Source organism: Rhinolophus hipposideros, assembly GCF_964194185.1.
Source record: "Rhinolophus hipposideros genome assembly, chromosome: 1".
NCBI classification, from domain to species: Eukaryota; Metazoa; Chordata; class Mammalia; order Chiroptera; family Rhinolophidae; genus Rhinolophus; species Rhinolophus hipposideros.
Window position 1 is genome coordinate 9,003,259 of NC_138047.1, and position 18,282 is coordinate 9,021,540.

General features: G+C 44.5%; 1 protein-coding gene across 3 annotated transcripts in view; it reads left to right on the forward strand.

The window, feature by feature from the left end:
* The window catches only part of SFMBT2 (Scm like with four mbt domains 2), a 196,867-nt gene extending 178,877 nt beyond the window's left edge, over nt 1-17,990 (forward strand). For 2 of the 3 annotated variants that reach the window (XM_081030161.1, XM_081030162.1), the window contains 5 exons: nt 7,224-7,399; nt 8,578-8,744; nt 9,093-9,356; nt 10,552-10,680; nt 17,612-17,986. In XM_081030161.1, coding sequence (XP_080886287.1) covers nt 7,224-7,399; nt 8,578-8,744; nt 9,093-9,356; nt 10,552-10,680; nt 17,612-17,752 — 877 coding nt within the window. In that variant the 3' untranslated portion in view covers nt 17,753-17,986. Of the gene's footprint in view, nt 1-7,223; nt 7,400-8,577; nt 8,745-9,092; nt 9,357-10,551; nt 10,681-17,611 lie in introns of all 3 variants that reach the window. The other variant, XM_081030160.1, reaches the window with a different exon arrangement.
* Nucleotides 17,991-18,282: the final 292 nt, after the last annotated feature.

Here is an 18,282-nt window from a genome sequence, read left to right on the forward strand (position 1 = left end):
GCAGAAAGCCTGAGCAAGTGTTTATACAGAGAAATACTTCTGAATTCTCATTTTAAATTTTTTCTATAATAGTACATCCAAAATACACCTAACGGACATGGAAATAGTAAAAGTACAAAAAAGTGAAATTCCACTAAAATCTCCCCTGCTCCTAAGTAAGCCAGAAACTTGCTCCAGATACCAAAATGACAGGGAGCATTCATTTTGCAATGTTTGCACTCATTTTTATGCTACCAGGTCGTTCCGAGCCTTTATTAAGTCCAGCCTGATAGAGTCAGAACAGACTCGGTGAGATCCAGCCCTGCTGTGTTGTAAAGGCAACATCGTACTTGCTGTATCAAATATGACAGTGAGGTCCTCAGCAAAATCTTACACAGCAGCTTCGGAGAAAATATGTGTCTGAACTGGGTTTCAGGTGTGCAGGATCACAGGGTGTCTCAGGGCAGCTGCTAATGATGACAGATTTACAATCAGCAGGAGCCTGCTTGTCCTCATAGCGCGGATTAAGTCACCTCTTTCCTTCTGATGAAAAACGACAACGGTTTAGATCTTGACAACGTTGCTATTTCTTTGGTGCAAATGGGAGGGAAGAGAGCCGGCTTCTGCCCATTTGGCTGAAAGGCTGACATGGTTTCTATCATGACTAAATTAGCGAGGAGAAGCCTGCATTGAAGGCATTCAGTCGTGTGGGTTGTGGTCTTGGTTGTGGTCGTGGAATTTTAATGTTCCAAAGAGTGTTTTCAGGAAGAAAGGGTGTGTGTTCCTCCACGGTGCTTTGTGAACGCTGTCACTGAGCATCTGGGGGTTCTGATGCTTTTTCCTTCCCCTAAAGAGGAAAGAATTATTTACTTGAGAGGCTGGAGGTGCCATTGGAAGGGTTTGACCTATAAATAGAAGAAAAACTAACACTGTCACCTGCAGTTGTCCCTCTATGATTTTTATTTCCTATTTATCCAGCAACCATACCTTTTCTACTAAAACACCTTGTGGTAACATATTATGTATGAAAAGGCAAAACTTAGCGGCTATAGTGCCAAAGGAAAAATAGGTTCTAATCTAGTTCATTTCAGCTGTTCTGGAAGAGAAAATTCTTTCTTACTGATGAATTTAAGTGCACAAAATTGACCTACATTATTATAAATTTCCGGAGGAGGAATTTAGGCTATATCTTAGGGATAATAATAAAAAAAAAAATTCAGCTCTGTGCATCTAGAGACATTTAAATATGTTTTCCAACATGTTACAGAGTCTTCTTGAGAGGAAATAAAAAGACTTTTCTGTGAATGGCTTTTGTGATAATCTTTATAAGAGCCAGGTGGAGGCTTAATAGATTTTTCCCAGTCATTTGTTACAGTTATTCAGAATATTTGAAGAGGAAATATCCTGATGTAATTTCGAGTGACTTAGACTTCATTATCAGGTAGGCAGGAATGAGGAAATAAAGGCAAATCTTTGCTTTTAGGTGAGTTATGCCTAGCTCTATGGAGTAGATATTTGGGTTTCTTACTTTTCATAAGCAGTGAATAATTTTGAATGTGTTTTTATTTAATTCACTTTTTGGGGCCTTTTATTTTTGCCCATATTTTATGAACAGTAAGATGTAATATTTGGCCATAAGGAGATTTATGTGAAAAAGGATTCCCAAACTGAGAGACTTTAGACCGAAAAAGATTTTGTTGTTCATTTGTTGATTTTTTTTTAACTTGCTCAGATATATGTGATCTTTTTTTCCTTCTGAAAAATGTACACTGTAAACATTACCTGAAGCAGCAGGTAGGTGAACCAGCTTATGAAGGAAGAAAGGGCTGCGTTTCTGTGTGTGCGGTTCAGCCCAGTGGATTGTGGGTGTGGTGTTTCCGGCTCAAACCCAGGCCGGTTCAGGAGGTTCTGAGTTAGACAAGTTCTTTCCTATAGTAAACACACACCCCTCTATTACACACATTTCCCGTTGCTTGAAATGCAGCAATGAAGAAAGAAGAGAAAGATGTCTGAGGAGTTGAGTGTCATAGGACTGAAAACCAGCAAACCAACATACGGACCTTAGCTGTGACGATGGGAGCAGTCCAGTTTTTGAAGGAAGTCGGGCCCATCCATACCTTGTTGTCACTAAGGAGCAGAGTTGATTTTCTCACAGCACGCAGAGTCCTCATTTCTGTAGTCAGTCATCAGCTTTACCACTTGGTTTCCCTTTTAATTCTTATTTTAATGTATGAGGGTGGAAATTCAGCTTAATGGACTGGAACCTTCTTGCTGTCCATTCTCTCTCCCCTCTCACTACCTACCGAGGCTCTCTGACAATGTCCTGATGCGGGTCATTTTGAAGACAAATGATAGAACTTAGGCCATGCTGATAGTTGGGAATGGATCCTGACGCCAGTGTTGGTTTTTTTCATTCTGTATTTCTTTGGGACTCAAAATCCATTTTGATTTTTCTCTACTTTTACCTACTGAGAGACAAGAGACCTTTTTTTCCAGCACTCTTGTTTCTCCATCTTCATCTGTGTTTTCCACCCTGTCGTATGCACTCACATGGAAATTAGTCCCTACTTTGATGGGTCATAAGATATTAGAAGGCCACTCACACTTCTTATTGATGATAGGACGAAAAAAGCCTTTTCTCTGCCCTCTTATGTTCAGTACTTGGGAGTCTGCAGATTAAACTAGCAGAAAACAGATTAGCAGGAGAAAAGACAGTTTACTTACAGGTACCACGTGTATACACACAGGAGTGCCCGTGATGGTAACACCGAAGGCAGTTAGGGTTTGGAGCTTAGACCTAAGTTATATCTAATTTAGTAGGGAAAGGAGTGTGGAGAAAAGGCCCCTAGTGGAAGAACAGAGGTTTCTTTAGGAAAGACAAATGGATTTCTAGGAGAGCAAATGGGAGATAAGGAAGTGTATGCGGGTACTAGCGTTCTGTCTGTCTTGGCCATGAAATTCCTCCGAGAGGGGATTTGTGATAGGTTTACTCTTGGTCTCTCTCTTGGGATTAGAAGCTGCCTCAAGCAGGTAGTTTATGGCAGCCCTCATTCTCAGAAGGTTCTGATTTTAGCCAGATAATGGAAGCTCTGAGGAAGCTTCTTTCTGCACCTCCTGAATCTCAAAGGTCTACATCTTAAAGTAATCTTCTGAATGTGTCCCCACATTAACAGCCAGGGGAGGATCCCTGCTGGGTCCTCCGTGTTCCTCAAAGGTTTCCAGGTGTGCCTCTGAGACTACTGTCATCTCAGCCCCTCCTCATGCTCCAATCCAGTGGCCTTCTACTAATTTTTTCCTCACTTCCTTCTTTCCTTCCTTCTTCCCTCCCTCCCTCCTCCTTTCCTTCCTTCTTTCCTTCCTCCTTTCCTTCCTTCCTTCCTTCCTTCCTTCCTTCCTTCCTTCCTTCCTTCCTTCCTTCCTTCCTCCCTCCCTCCCTCCCTCCCTCCCTCCCTCCCTTCCTTCCTTCCTTCCTAGATTATTTATAATGCCAGGGAGTTTTCTGCTGTGGACTGCCTTGTTTGTCTCTTTCAATATCTTCCCCACAAAACTTGTAATACTTGTTCTAAAAACCTTATCTTCGTGTTTATAGTAGCCTTGCTGGGCCATTTAATAAATAGTGTGGCGGAGTGTTTTTCCCTCCAGATTCACAACGAGAGGATAAAGTGAAAGACATTGTCCCATGCTTTTGAGCTGTTCTCCTCACATATCCTGCCTTACAACATTATGTCATTGGAATACGGTTTTTAAGCTTTTGGTGGTGGGGAAAGCTACAAAAGAGAGTTTCATTTTCACCTGTGGTAAAATAAAAAGTGAGGTGACGAGCACTATGGCTTCACGGTGTCACCTGGGTGCCCTGAGTTTTACTGTAGGTGCCAGTTGCCCTCCCACATCTCCATGTCTGTCAGGTGGGGCTGCTGACACCTGTCCATTCTGTCTTGGGAGACTGTGCAGTGATCACTCGGTATCCAGTCCTTGAGAAAACAGGAATGACAGTATCACATAGACACAGTTTATCTCATTAAGCCCCAGCCAGTGGGCAGAATCTTAGAGCTGCCTTTTTATTTATCTTTTTAATTTTTTATTTTTTTGGTATTTGTGCTTTTTTTGTTTTTAATTAGTTTCAGATGCACAAACAATGTAACAGTTAGACCTTTATCATTTATATCCCTGACACACTGATAACCCCGCTCCCCCCATCCACTACCACCCTGACATCGCACACAGCCATTACATTTCCGCTGTCTTAGAGCTGCCTTTTGCCTGTCTTCTTGGTAAGCCAATATTTATATATTTCGTATATCTTTGTAAAAAAAAAAACAAAAAAAACGAGGTTTATTTGAACAATTGTCCAATTTGTTGTCCAACTCCAAAACAAGCCAGATTATTAATTAAGGCTGGCATTAGATGTTGCAAACAGCCTTTTCTCCTTGTGTGCTGTAATAAATGGAAATGTGCCTGTGCTAAACCAGCAGCGCTCGAAACATGCATTTGGTGAAAAATATATATTAAGCTTACTGTAGTTTGTCATTACATAATATAACAAAATTTATTTGTAGTATTTCTTTTTTAAATGTCTATTTTGTAATAATCTCAAAATTACAGAAATATTGCAAATACAGAATCAAGGGACGATTCTTTCTCCTGATCAATGTGAGAAGAAGCTGTTGGCATGATGCCCCATGTCCCCAAATTCAAATGGGAAACCTGGCTCACACTGTCTTCAGTGTGTTTGTTTTTTTGCTCAGGCCCTGGGTTGGCACCAGTCTCCTGTCCCTGTGTCCTCCTCACCTCACGCGGGTGCCAGTTCCCAGTGCCAGGCCTTTGCTCCCCACCCATGTTCAGCTGCCCCCACACGTGGATATCCTCCTGACCCTGCGCAGGGGGCCGCCACGCTGCCCCTCCTCCCCGTCTTCAGGTCTAATCCTTCCAGATGGGGTGGAATTGAGGGCCCTTAGAACAGACGAGAAAGGCAGTGGATTGGGCCTGGAGACGGATTGGCCGGAGCCCGGGCAACTCTGGTGTTAGAATGGCCCTCCATGCTTGTCCCGAGTTGGGCCCAGGTGGCCAGGCCTTTCTGTCCCCACCACACTTAGCCATTACTTGGGGGCTGTCCCCATGGAAGGGAGAAGGCCGGGCAGCTTTTGCAGCTTTTGCAAGCTCAAAGTTCCCTGACACCTGCTGGCACCCTGTCAGGACACTGCGGATCCCACCTTCCTTCCCAGTCACCCCGCCCTCAGGACCACCATCATGGCTTGTAGACATAATGGTTCCAGTAGGGCAGGGAAGAGGAGAGGAGTCCATTACTTTTAAACCATGTTGTCATTCCATTTTCACAAATGTAGACTGGCATTTCCTAATTGTGAAAGGTTTCACTTTGAAAACACTGCTTCCTTTGAATCATCCCATACCGTACTAGAAGGGACTGAACCAACCATCCTTTTTCCATTGCCCATAGCGTTTGTTCCCTTTTCCCTTACATCCCTAGCATGTGTTGCTGGAAGTGTCTGCTTGGGAATTTGGAAGTCTGGGGACAGAAATACGTGTCTTGGGCCCTACTTCCACAGTTTGAATTCTGACCCGATTTTCGTGTTTCTCCTGCTTTTTTACTTTGTTATTTTACTGTTTTTAAGGAACTTTAAGAACCTTGATATTGAAGTCTTTAGAAGAGAGAGCTCCCAGAACACCAAAATTGTGGTGAGAGAAAAAACACGAGGGAAAATGTACAGTAAAACTGTACTTTTATTCTACGTTTCCCCCGTTAGCAATCTGCCGTGTCCACAGAGGTGGGCTGTATTTATTATGAAACACAACAGAAGCAGTAAACATAACCACTCAAAGGTGAATCAGGCAGCCCCCTCCTCAGGGACAGGGGCGTCTATGTGTAGGGTTGATAGAGGTTCTAGAGAAATCAACAGTAGTACAAGGCTGCGGGACCTACAGCATGATCTTGTCTACAAAGAGTTGCGTTTTACTTCTTACTATGCTGTGAGTCAGGCCTGGCCCTTCTGGAAGAACGAGGAGGACAGAGGGACTGGGAAATGAAAGAATGAACATAAAGGCTAATTTTTCCAACTTAATTATTTTGCTGTTGATACTTTCAAAAATGATTTTAGGGGGAAAATAGTTAACTAGTGTTCAGAAAGACAGAAAAAAAAACAAGTTGAAATAAACTCAGGAGCAGTCAGTTTATTATCCTATTTATTTCCATCACTGCGTTCTTTTTTGTGAACCAGACCTAAGTTTTGAACTTAATGTGTTATTTGCAAATTGCAAAAGTGGTGACCTCCTTACATTATTCTCCTGTTCGCACGAATTGCCTGATGTCCCTATGGAGCCTCGTAGTGGACTGTTGGGGACCTGAATATACGAGCAGGTGTGTGAGCAGGTTGGCCAAGATGCCATGTCATCACCTAATTAGCAGGCTTTCCTTGGTACTTGACGCCTCTGGATTTCAGTTAGCTTTCCAGAATCTAACACAAGTGTGCTCTGCCAGAGCTCCCCCCACATGTTATGTTATGGAAAATAAATTGTTCGGGATTTCACCTTGAAGATTGGGCATCAAGGGCATAGTTTAATAGACCCCACTATTTTGATGTGTTCTCATTTCAGTGGATTCTAAGTTTAGTGAGATGTGATCTAAAAAGAAAGACTTATGACCTGTTGCCAGCAGAACGTTTATAATTATTTTGTATCAATGATAGTTCTCAAAAATGTGTTGAAACCTGTGTATTCAAACCTGTGTCCAGGTGCTCCTCTTTTCAGCTGGGCATTATTTACGCCATTATTGCCGTCAGTATTTGAATGAAGGCTGCAGGACTTAGATTTAAAACAAGAAGCCGGCCTGCTTGCCAGAGGGTCTGGTTTCTAGTTTTGTGTTGGTGACTTCACTGCATGTTGTTTTTCTTGAGCAGGAGAAAGTTTTTTCTCAAAAGTGATGAGCAACGGATAACAATATCTAGATTCCAGAAGCATCCGGAATTGGTGTTACATATTCTCATATGTCACAGTGAGAATATACTAAATGGAAATCTTTACTGTAGTGATTCTGTCTTACCACTGCCCTCACGTATATTGTGCATGGTACTGGGCGTTTCTTAAGAATATTTCTCTGAGAGCATAAGGAACAATAAAAACAAATGACGTGGAAAACCCATACAGCCTGCTTTATTGTTAGAAAATAAAGGGGCTATTTTTGGAATACACGATACAAAACAGGTCTTTCCATCGCTTTTCCTTCCTTCCAGGTACAGAGGCAAAACATACAGGGCCGTGGCCAAGATCGTACGAACATCAGACCAAGTAGCGGATTTCTGCCGCCGGGTTTGTGCCAAGCTGGAATGCTGTCCAAATTTGTTCAGTCCTGTGCTCGTTTCTGAAAACTGCCCAGAAAACTGCTCCATTCATACCAAAACCAAATACAGTGAGTACAAGTAATGAAAGAACATTGGCCCATGGGTATTAACTGCAGGGTCATGTCGTTGGTGTTTTGTTTGTTTGCTTGGTTTTTAAATATAACCTTTTGAATAGTTTTCCATAGGAATTGCTATGGAAGTTACAATTTGTTATGGGGATACTTCTGTGTTTCTGGCCTGCTATGAGGAAGGAGTGGGGACAATTAAAACCAGGAAGCTTATCCTTGGTAGGTATTGGCAAAGCAGGAATGAGACTGTGGCTGCTGTCACGAATGTCAGTACATTGGTTGGTTTTGAAAACTGTATGGCTGGAAGGGGAGCACAATAAAACGGATCATTGGTAATGGCTCAAAACCAGAAGTACTTTCTTGATTTTTAACGCTGAGAAATTATAACGAGTCTTTCATTGCCCTTCTTGACCCAGGGTCACCTCCTTGTCACAATCTGCTTCTCCCTAGCGTGTCACTTTCCTTGGAGCTCTCTTAAGTGGAGTAGTTTCCCCACTTGCTTTACTCCTGACGGTCTCTGCTTCTGCACCATGACATGGACTCAGAGTTGCTACCATGGCTCACACCACCTTTGCTCTGACCTCTTCCTGGCAGGATGTCCCCCCCCCCCAAACCTCTTAGCATGTGCCTCTTGCGTCTCCCTGTCAGAGGTTGGTGACCTCTGCCTTCTCTTGTTGACCCTATCCTGCCTCCGTTCTGGGCTCATCGCTGAGCAGCAGCCACTGCCAGACACCTGCACCATGGGTAGTGCGAGCTTTGAGAACTCTCTCTGACCCTGGCTTCTGTTCTTTCTGTATGTACCCCCAGTTATATCTCATCCAAGGGGTGTGACATCCCTGTCACAGTGACCTGGAAGTTTGCTCCGCCAGCCCACGTGCCAGCCACTGCTAGGGTATCACCAGGACCCACAAGTGCGAACAGTGCTCAGTGCCCAGTGCCCCCGCCAGTTGGGAGTTGTCAGCTTGTGTGTCAGAACCAGGAATCTGGACATACGTGAAACACTAGTCAGAGTGTGAATTTTTTTCTGTTTTATATAATGCGACCTCTGCCCATTGCATTCTGCACGCACACTCACGGAGGAATCGCAGGAATCTCACCCCTCTTCCTCTTGTTTCTGTCCACATGTGTACATGTGTATAGCCTTTAAAAGCAGCCTTTAATTCTCTCTCTCCTTGTAGCCTATTATTACGGAAAACGAAAGAAGATCATTAAGCCCCCAATTGGGGAAAGCAGCATTGAAAGCGGACCCCTTAAACCAGCCAGACGTAGGAAACGGCGAAAATCCATTTTTGTGCAGAAGAAACGGAGGTCTTCTGCTGTGGACTTTGCTGCAGGCTCGGGGGAGGTACGTTCTACCCCAAGCACCCCCAGCAGTCCTCTGGGACGCAGGGCCATGTGCCAGCTTCATCGTGAACGCTGCAGAGAAAGTTTGGTTGTTAGAAGCATGGCATACCGGGCACCTTCCTCCTCATTTGTTGGAAACAGAGTTCACATTGTCAGCTGCCCTAGCTGTGGAAGGGCTGCGATTGGTTGGAGAGAGAGACCCTGGTGGGACTGGCGGATCCATTCTCAGAGGCCTCTCCGCGTGGTTTGCGCTGGGCCACCTGGGCAGGAAACGATGCAGGATTCCAGGCAGACTGCTGCATTCACGAGGGCCCTTGCACCTAACTCAGTACGTTTCCGTCCTTTGCAGGAAAGCGAAGAGGAGGATGCAGATGCCATGGACGATGACACTGGGAGCGAGGAAACCGGCTCCGAGCTCCGGGATGACCAGACCGACACCTCATCCGCAGAGGTTCCCTCCGCCCGGCCCCGGAGGGCTGTCACCCTGCGGAACAGCTCTGAGCCAGAGCGCCGGCCACCCATGGAGAGGGCCAGACGGGCCCGGAGAGTGCAGGCCAGCTCGTGTGCTGAGGGCGGGGACAAGGGCCTGGCAGCCGGCCAGGACACGGCAGAGGTAAAGCTTGTGGGCTCTGGAGCTGGCTTGTTGGGAGGAGTGATGGAGAAAAAATGCATTCTAGTTCACGGCCTAGATTCTGGGACACCTGTTTAAAACACTAAAGATACTAGCAGCTGCTGCAGTTAGTCCCTAAGTCGGGGCAGAAAGCTTGGTGGTGTCACGTCTGGACTGAGTGGGTCAGTGAACATCAGAATGGAGTTCTGAGAAAAGTAAACAGCACCTCTCTTTCTGGAAGGTTTGAAAAGCACGAAAGATTCTTGTCAGAACAGACAAGATAAGTCCTTGTAGTCCCTTTAAATGCATGACTTTCCCTTTATAGGATACTCTGTGCTGCTGTAAAATACCGTGTTTCCCTGAAAATAAGACCTAGCCGACCATCAGCTCTAATGAGTCTTTTGGAGCAAAAATTAATGTAAGACCCGGTCTTATATTATGGTAAAATAAGACTGGGTCTTAATATTAATTTTTGCTCCAAAAGGCACATTAGCACTGATGGTCTGATTAGGTCTTATTTTGGGGGAAACACAGTAGGTCAGCATATCAGGTCTTCTCCAAACCTACAGGTGCCACATGATCAACTGAAAGGTCATTGGCACCATCGTCAACAAAAATAAATGGCTCCAGTTAGATACTAGACTTATCTAGGGAATCACTTCGCAAGTTATATAAATGTCTGACCACTACACTGTACACCTGAAACTAATATAAAATAATACTGTCAACTATAATTGAAAAATTAAAAAATAAAAGTGCTAGATAAGGTTTTGATGATAAAATGAGCAAAGGCAATGAATGAATGAATGAATGAATGAATGAATGAATGACTAGGACTAGCTGGCTCTCTTGCACACATTTGCATATCGGCTCATCATTTATTTCTCCTCTTCAGTCAGAGATGCATCATTAATAAATAGGCCCAAGATTTCTTGAACTTCAACAACTGCAATCACTCTGCCCTTTTTCTTTAACTTCTAAAGGTGCACAAGTCATTGGAGCAAAGTCCTAACCCAGACGAGTTGCTAAAGAAAGTCCCTAGAGATCCTAGTCTGTGGTTTGTCCAGGTGCCTCCTGAGAGCCCGCTGGGCAGAGGCCCCTCTCGGTCCTGAAGCCTGGCTCAGGCCCACAGGGTTTTAGAGAGGATCCCGCCCACCATGTGGTGATAAAATGACTTCCTGCCCTCTTCCCTCTGCAGGAAATAAAGCAGGAGGAGGGGGAGAGACTGGTTCTGGAGAGCAACCCCCTGGAGTGGACGGTGACCGATGTGGTGAGGTTCATTAAACTGACAGACTGTGCCCCTTTGGCCAAAATATTTCAGGAACAGGTACGGTGTTTCTGTGGCATATTTGCTGTTTTTATTATGTGACTCTGGCTCTGAAACCCTCTGTGTTAGTGGCTTCCTGTGGATGGTTCTGGGGAGGGGACAGTTCCTTGTTACTTCTGTGGGTGGGGGTGAAAGTCCACATGTGGTCTCCACCAATACCTACTGGGGGGGCTCGTGACTGTTAAGCAGAGATGGAAGTCCTGGCTCTCCACTTGGCCTTCTCAGAAATGACCTTCTGTGGGGTGGAGGACCTGGTGCCACCCTGCCAGGCTGGCAGTCAAGGCCCCTCTCTCAGCCTCTGCTGGCATGGGGCGGGTGGGCTGCTTTGTGCTGCAGAGGAACAGTCATTGTCTGAAAGGTTGTGTCTCCCTAGGCTACCCCTTCCTGGGTTCTTTGGCTAGAGCGCTCACACCTCTGCTGGACCTCTTGTCATCGTGCCCATGGGCATTTCTGACTTGCCAGCTTCTTTAGCAGTAAGTCTTGCATATAGGAGGCAAGAAAATAAACAGAAAACCCAGACCACTCACCACCGTGTCATACCTGGGTCCCACAGTCACAGGTGACAGTCTGCCTTCTTTCCGTCTTTCAGAGTCTTCATATGTTTGTTTTGTGTGTAATGTCCAGGCCTTTCAGTTACACTTAGCGGGAGAAATGGAAAAGTACGGCTTTTCCATTTCTTTTTCCATTTCCAAAAGAAATGGAAAAGATTCGATCTTCCCAGAAGAGGAAGCCCTCTGTGCTTTCATCACTGTTTTCTTCCTTTTTTCCTTTCTTTCCTCGTAAAATATTTTAAAGTCTATAGTATGTTAGGTGTTGTGCTCAATGATGAATACAAAAACAACTGATATAATCTATACCTTCAAAGAATTTCTAATCGAGCAGATGAAATGACTATAATAAGCTAAATAAAATGCAAGACATGCCATGACATGCGATAAGAAAAGAGGGTTTTTATTTATATTTTCCCTTAAATTAACATGCACACAAAATGTTACTCTCTAAACACATGCCACCTTGCACTCTTGTCACTGGCCTTGCATAAAAAGTTCAAGTTTAAGCCTATGACTTGTGCTCTACTGTGTTTGCTTAATTTGTTGAAATTTCTTGCATTGTCTCACAATGTAAATTTCTGTCTCTCAATGACCTTGTTATTTTTTTTAAGTTTCCTGTATAAATTAAAAATATGTCTCTCCAGTCTTTTTTTAGATTACAACAATCAGTAATTTAGAAAAAGGGTAATTCAAGCAATAAATCAGGAAGAAAAAAAGAAGGCCTCTGATTTCCCATGCTCCCAGTGAATTTCCCAGATTTTCTCCCAAGTTCACCATAATGCAGTAATGAGTTGTGAAAAGCAAATCAATATGGTTCCCAGCTTCTCCCAGGGGAGAGTAGTTCTTAACATGCAAAGGTCTCCTCCAATCGACCCCTGGAATCTTCTGTAGGTACCCAGCAAGTGCACGCCCAGTGAAGGAATGGTGGTGAGAAGGGCAAGGCCGCCTCCTTGCTGTCTGACACCAGCTGCACCTCCTCTCTGGGCAACACTGAGAAGCAGACACATAGGAAAACGTTTGCTCCATTTGACATAAGGAACCTGGGTAATGAGTGTGTCTCTTCCTCTGAAACACACCAACAGAATAGAAGGAGAATTGTAAGAAATGTGAGGACTTGACGTGATTTGGGGTATCTCTGTCTTGAGAACAGAAATACAGCAGAACTTTGAAATCTTCCTTAAGACACTGCCTAATATAGCATATTTCCAGGCTGGTGTTTGTTAATGTTAATAAATGGCGATGCATTCGAATATAGGACACAGGCTGATGACACAGTGTACCGTGTATCCATTCATGTGTGCATTCAACGTATACTGATGGGGCATCAGTTAATGGGCCCTGCAACAGTCAAAAGGCAGATGTGGAAGGTGGCGTCCTATGTTAGTCTAAAGGTTTGTTTCTGTTTTATGTTGTTATTTTAGACTCAAATGCCCAGTTTTAATGGAGAAATGTTTTTCAGTTGGTCCTGTCATAGAACAAAGGACAGAGTATCTCCTGCCTGGATGTCTGGGGGAAGCTCATGACCATTTGCACTGTGAAAGGCTAACAGGCTTGTGTGTTGGTTCCTTCTACAAGTTTCTAGTAATAAGCAAGAAAGTGAAAACAAAGCTGATTTGGGGAAAAGGCTGAAACACTACTTATATTAAGTCTTCTTTAATTGTACTTCTTAGCCCAGCTTATAGCACCATCTCAGAACGTTTCACGCCTTCCCAAGTGATGACTTCTAAGAAGTGAAGTGGTCCGGGCGTGGAAGCATTGAGCAGGGCTCGTCCTTCAGTTGCTCTTCTCCTGTCAGTTAAAAGCTTAGTCCTATATACCTGTTAATTTCTCACATAGAGAGAAAAATAGGTAAACTTTAAATGATAATAGCCTTATTCCTATTTAATTTTAAATTTCACGTTTGGCCATGTCATCTGTTGCATCAAAAGGCGGACGCCTCCTATGCTATCTAAGTGAGTGAGCCCTCGAGTTGTTTCCTGTTCAGTCAGGCCTGTAATTACTAATTTGTTCTGTCATCTTTGAGCCCAAATGCCACAGCCATGACTGGTGAGGCCTCCAGTGGGTCCCTGCAGGTACTGGGTGAGTTTTTAGATGAACCAGAAGGACTCCAGGGTCTTTATTCACCAGCATGTGAGAGAACCCACAGCGCACGAAGGGAGGAGCTGTCTGTGTTCATGCCTCTGGATGTTTGTTGTAAGTTCAGAGACTCTCATAACCCACCAGGAGCATTTACAAAAACCATAAGCTTCCCATTACCGGAACACGTGCCTTTTAATTCTAAAACATTATGGCAACTGCTCAAGAAATCTGTACTCTATAATTTCATGCTGCAAACACCGGCATTTTCCAGTAAAACTTCACACAAACACGAAACTCTCAAGTAAAATTTTACCTATTCATTCACCTTTATGAATCAGAGACATATGATAAGCAACGTACCTAAATTAGTGATTTAATTAAAAAAACACACCAGAACACTTCAGGATAGTTCCTAGATTTAGTTCACATCTAGATTATTCCCTCCTCTTCTTACTCCTGTAGACCTGAATCTTCCCGTTAAGGAGCTGCCAGGTCCTGTACTGACCTCTACATCAAAATCAATTTAACTTTGCCAAGTGCTAAGCATAACTCTCATGCTGTATATTTTATTATATTTCATTTCCTAAAAATTAGTCCATTTATGGTAATCCTGTATTAAGCATAACAAGTGATTGGCTAGCAATTCTGATATTATAACATGTTTACAAAAATTAACTGTGAGGTCTGTTACTACATAATCAAAGAAAGGAAAAAAAAACAAGACAGAAAAACTTCTTTCAAGCCAGAACAGGAGCTACATAAGAGAGGTATTGCAAAGTGAGGTTCCTGTCGTCCCGCACTCCTTGCAGTATCACGTGTGTTACTGTGTTGCCCGATGTTGCTTCCATTCGCCTGTCTCCCTCCCACTGCATTGTGGGACTGTGCAGTGGATGTTGCTTCCATGTGGTCTGCAGCGTGGATGAGAGTTGGGACAGACCTGTCGGTCAGCCATGTTCGACATCACAGAGCTACCATCACGGTTCTCGCACACCTGTGACAGTCTGATGGTCACGTTGCTACATCTAGCACATTTCGACAGGCAGCGTGACACTTCGGTGTTTGGACATCAGAGGCCTGATTTTATCCTTGGTAGCATATTTTTCTCAAAATAAGAACACTGGAATTCTGTCTTACATCATCAGGGAAGGTGGAAAATGAGGTGAGAACCGGGAACGACAGCCGGAGGCCCTGAGGTGGCTGAGTGCAGACAAGCTACATGCTGACCACGCACTCCACTTCCGATATCAGACCCAGCTGCTGTCAGTTCTTCCCAGATAAAAGGTGGGGTGAAGGACCTCCATGATGAAGCAGATAGCTGAGCCTTAATCCCCCCCACCCTGTAATCTTCATTTCCTGCAAACAGGACTTTCTCGACACATGCAGCTCAGCTTGTGTTTCTTCTCAGTTCCGTTCATCCCAGATGTGCAAGGACTTCTTTGTGGGCACCGTGAGACCCATGAGGCACGTCAAACCAGCTCCTAGGAAGAGAAGTTCAAAGACATGGGCTCAACTCCATCCGTTTCAGGTTTCCCACACTCGAAATTCAGGCCATGGGGTATGGACTATCTCCCACCCCCCAACTGTGGCCTCAAAACTGAGACCTCTTACAAGCGTTAGGCACACTCCCTTGTTTTCCACCAGCCATAAAAACTATTCTGTATTTTGAGTTTACTGTGCTCTCATTAGATTGTCTCTTATATACTTTTACAAAATGATGCGAAAATGTTTTCCAGAGTAGTACATCAGTGTGCCTTTCCACTGGTAGTGTAGGGGTTCCCTTTATGGTATACTTCTGTGTCAATACTCAGTATTACTGTCATTACATTAATTTTTGTGGGTATGAAATTATATTGTATCATAGGCCTCATTTGCTTTTCCCTGATTCCTGATAAGGGAATTATTAAAGTAGTAATTCCCACTGGTCCCTTAGGTCTCAGTTTAGGCATCACCTAACCTCTGAAGCCTTCCTTGACTCCTGTGAGATTGGTTCAGTTGCCCGTTCTGTTTGAGCCTATAGCTTAATTAGTTCATACATTAGATTAATGGAGATCCCTATATCGTAGTGCTGTGGTTATTTGGCTGCCTCCCTTGAGATGTGTTGAGTCTCCTGGGGTGGAATCTTCGTTTTGTTCAGTATGATATTCCCAGAGACCCTGAGAGTGCCTGGCAGTTAGTAGGTGCTCAATAAATACTTGTTGAGTAAATAAATGACGTCTTCCATTTGAATGTGGTGCATGCATATGGCACTCCCCTTCACTAAAATTGTCTGTAGGGAGATATATATATAGATAGATATATGTTAGGGCTGATTTTCAGTTGTAATTGATTATGTCCTAGGATGGCCATTATGACTAAGTAGGTATTAAAAGCTGAACTATAATTTTTCCCCCTAAAGTTCAATATCAGAAACCCACGATTCTAGTTCCACTTCTGTCTCTAACTAGCTAGCTTTTCTGGCATTAATTTCCATCTTTAACAAAAAGTTTCCATCTCCAAAAATAAGTTTCAGTTCTATTCTGTCTTGTACTGTTGATTTCATTGAGCACATAGTTTACTAACATCAGCCCTCTTCTTACTTACAATGTATTTCTGTGAAGTTTGTGATGCTTAGAAGACTTTGTATTCCTGGGCCTGTGGCCTTTCTGTCCACTCTTGCTGCAGTATATGTGGCTTTGGCCCTGAAAGTGGAGTCGGCCAGCAGGCCAGGGGGTCCCGTTGTTTGCTTCATGAATTGGAACAAAGCACTTTTTCTCAGTACTTCCAATTCCCTTTATTACAACCAGCCTAATAGGTAGCATCTGAAAAGCAAGTAAAATTACATGGAAACACACTATAGAAAAAAATGATGTAAATACAGCATCAAGAACACCTTGACAGTTTTACTAATTTATCTCCTACTTTCAGTATGTATTCAAGACTGATGTGTGTACTTTGTGGTTTGAGAAGGTCAAATTTGAGTCTCGGTGAGACATGGTTTATAGTTAGTTGCATGCATCACAGCTAGTGCTCGTCTGTAGTTTAAAATAGTAAATTGCACTTGCATTGTTACAGTTCAGTTAATGCATCATGTGCATTGCTGCCGTCCTTATTAGGGACTGAGCACAGCAAGATGTGCTTTTGAACTGATCATCTGATGAATTATGTTTATTCTCAGCATCAGGTTTCTCAATGCTAACTTTTACACCCAGTTTGGTTCTCGGCTGTAGATATTTTTAAGACAGCTAAATAAACCATTAGTTTAAGAAAATAAAGCACGAATGCAAACTTGACTGGTGCGTGATGTCTGAGATGCATGCTTGCGTGTGGTTGCATGAGTAGTAAGTCTTTGTGGCTTGTGGCAGCTACGGCCCCAAGTGGCAGAAATTCTGGTGCGTGGGCTTCCTTTGTGCTCTCGTTCACCACTGATCTTTGTCGTTATCCTGGGCCTGCAGACTCTTGGAGCCTCTGTTATTCCCTCTGGAATGTGAAGCGTGTCCTGGTAGATAGGAAGAGGGGCTGCGGTGACACTCAGTTACCCCGTTAGACAGTATCTCCATTAATAAACCCGACTATTACAGGAAGCAAGCCGGTGAAGAGGGAAAGCTATCTAGTGGGATGGTCTGAAAGTTTTGGGGTGAGCCTTTGTGCCCTCCTTCCCGCAGTGCATGCAATTTAACAGTCATTTTCCTGTGGGGCCGCTGCAGTGACAGACGCAGAAGGACCGAAGAAGATGAAACGGGGAAGTAGACCTGTACAGGTCGCAGTCCATTGTGGGTGATGTAGGTGTGTGAATGTCATGGGGCGTGCGTGTGCACGCGTGTCTCAGCACCTGCGTTATCCTCTGGAAAACTGCTGTGTAGTTGGTGTATCTCTCCAGCATCTCCTCAGCGCTCTGATGGTGGATGTCAGACCTTGACAGGAAAGAGAGAGCACTCTTTCTTTTAGTGGAGAACCCTTTTCTGGGGGCTTCGATTAAGTCACAGCAGAACACGGGAAGGACTGGACCCGGGGGTCTGGGATGCTCCCCCAGCCAGGGGCAGTGATGTTTTGAGAGAATTCCTACAGCAGCCCGCTTCTTCCAGCTCTCCATCCCCACCAGCCGAGGCATGTGAATTTATGAGTGGGCAGAATTTTCTTAGCGAAGGGAATTGATTAACCAAAACATGAGACAGCCGTCAAACCAAGTTGCTCTGCCTGCGCTCTGCAGTGGGAGGAAGTGACAGCCGCCCCTCACGGCTTGTTCCCAAGGACGAAGGCTGCTGTGACGGCTATGCGGCCTTGATGCCCTGTCTAGGCGCTAACCTGGCTCTGTTTTCCGGCAGGACATCGACGGCCAGGCGCTGCTGCTGCTGACGCTCCCGACGGTGCAGGAGTGCATGGAGCTGAAGCTGGGGCCTGCCATCAAGTTGTGCCATCAGATCGAGAGAGTCAAAGTGGCCTTCTACGCCCAGTATGCCAACTGACTGCCCGCTGCGCCTCAGCCGTGCAGTGTCCTGGGAAGGCTCTCAGGACCGGAATGCTGATTTTTCTAGGAGACGTGAGATAGTTCATACGTTGTCACTGAAAAGCAAGAAGCACGAAGGACCTCCTTCATCCTCCAGCCTGTTTCGTAGTTCCTTGTTTTTAAAGCACAGCCCAGGGCCACAGCAGTGGCCTCTGGAGTGTGTAAATTAAAGTTGTGTGTCAGACCCTGCGGGATATGAAAGAGCTTCTTTGTGTATCCACATCTCGCCTTTCTCCCGCCCCAGAGCAGGCAGCTTCCTGTGAACAAGGTCCTAAACCAAGGACCTGGAAAACGAAGGTGCAGTTGATGTCTTTGTGAGTGTGACTAAGGGGGTGCCTGGCTGGCGGTTTCTGCTCTACTCCTGAGGCGCATTTCGAGATGCTTCTTTCACATCGGTACATGTGTGGCTGTCACCGCAGTTTGATCTTGGTGGCAACTCATTTCTCAAACACAACTGTAGGTGATGTTTCAGGATGTAGTTATAAAAAG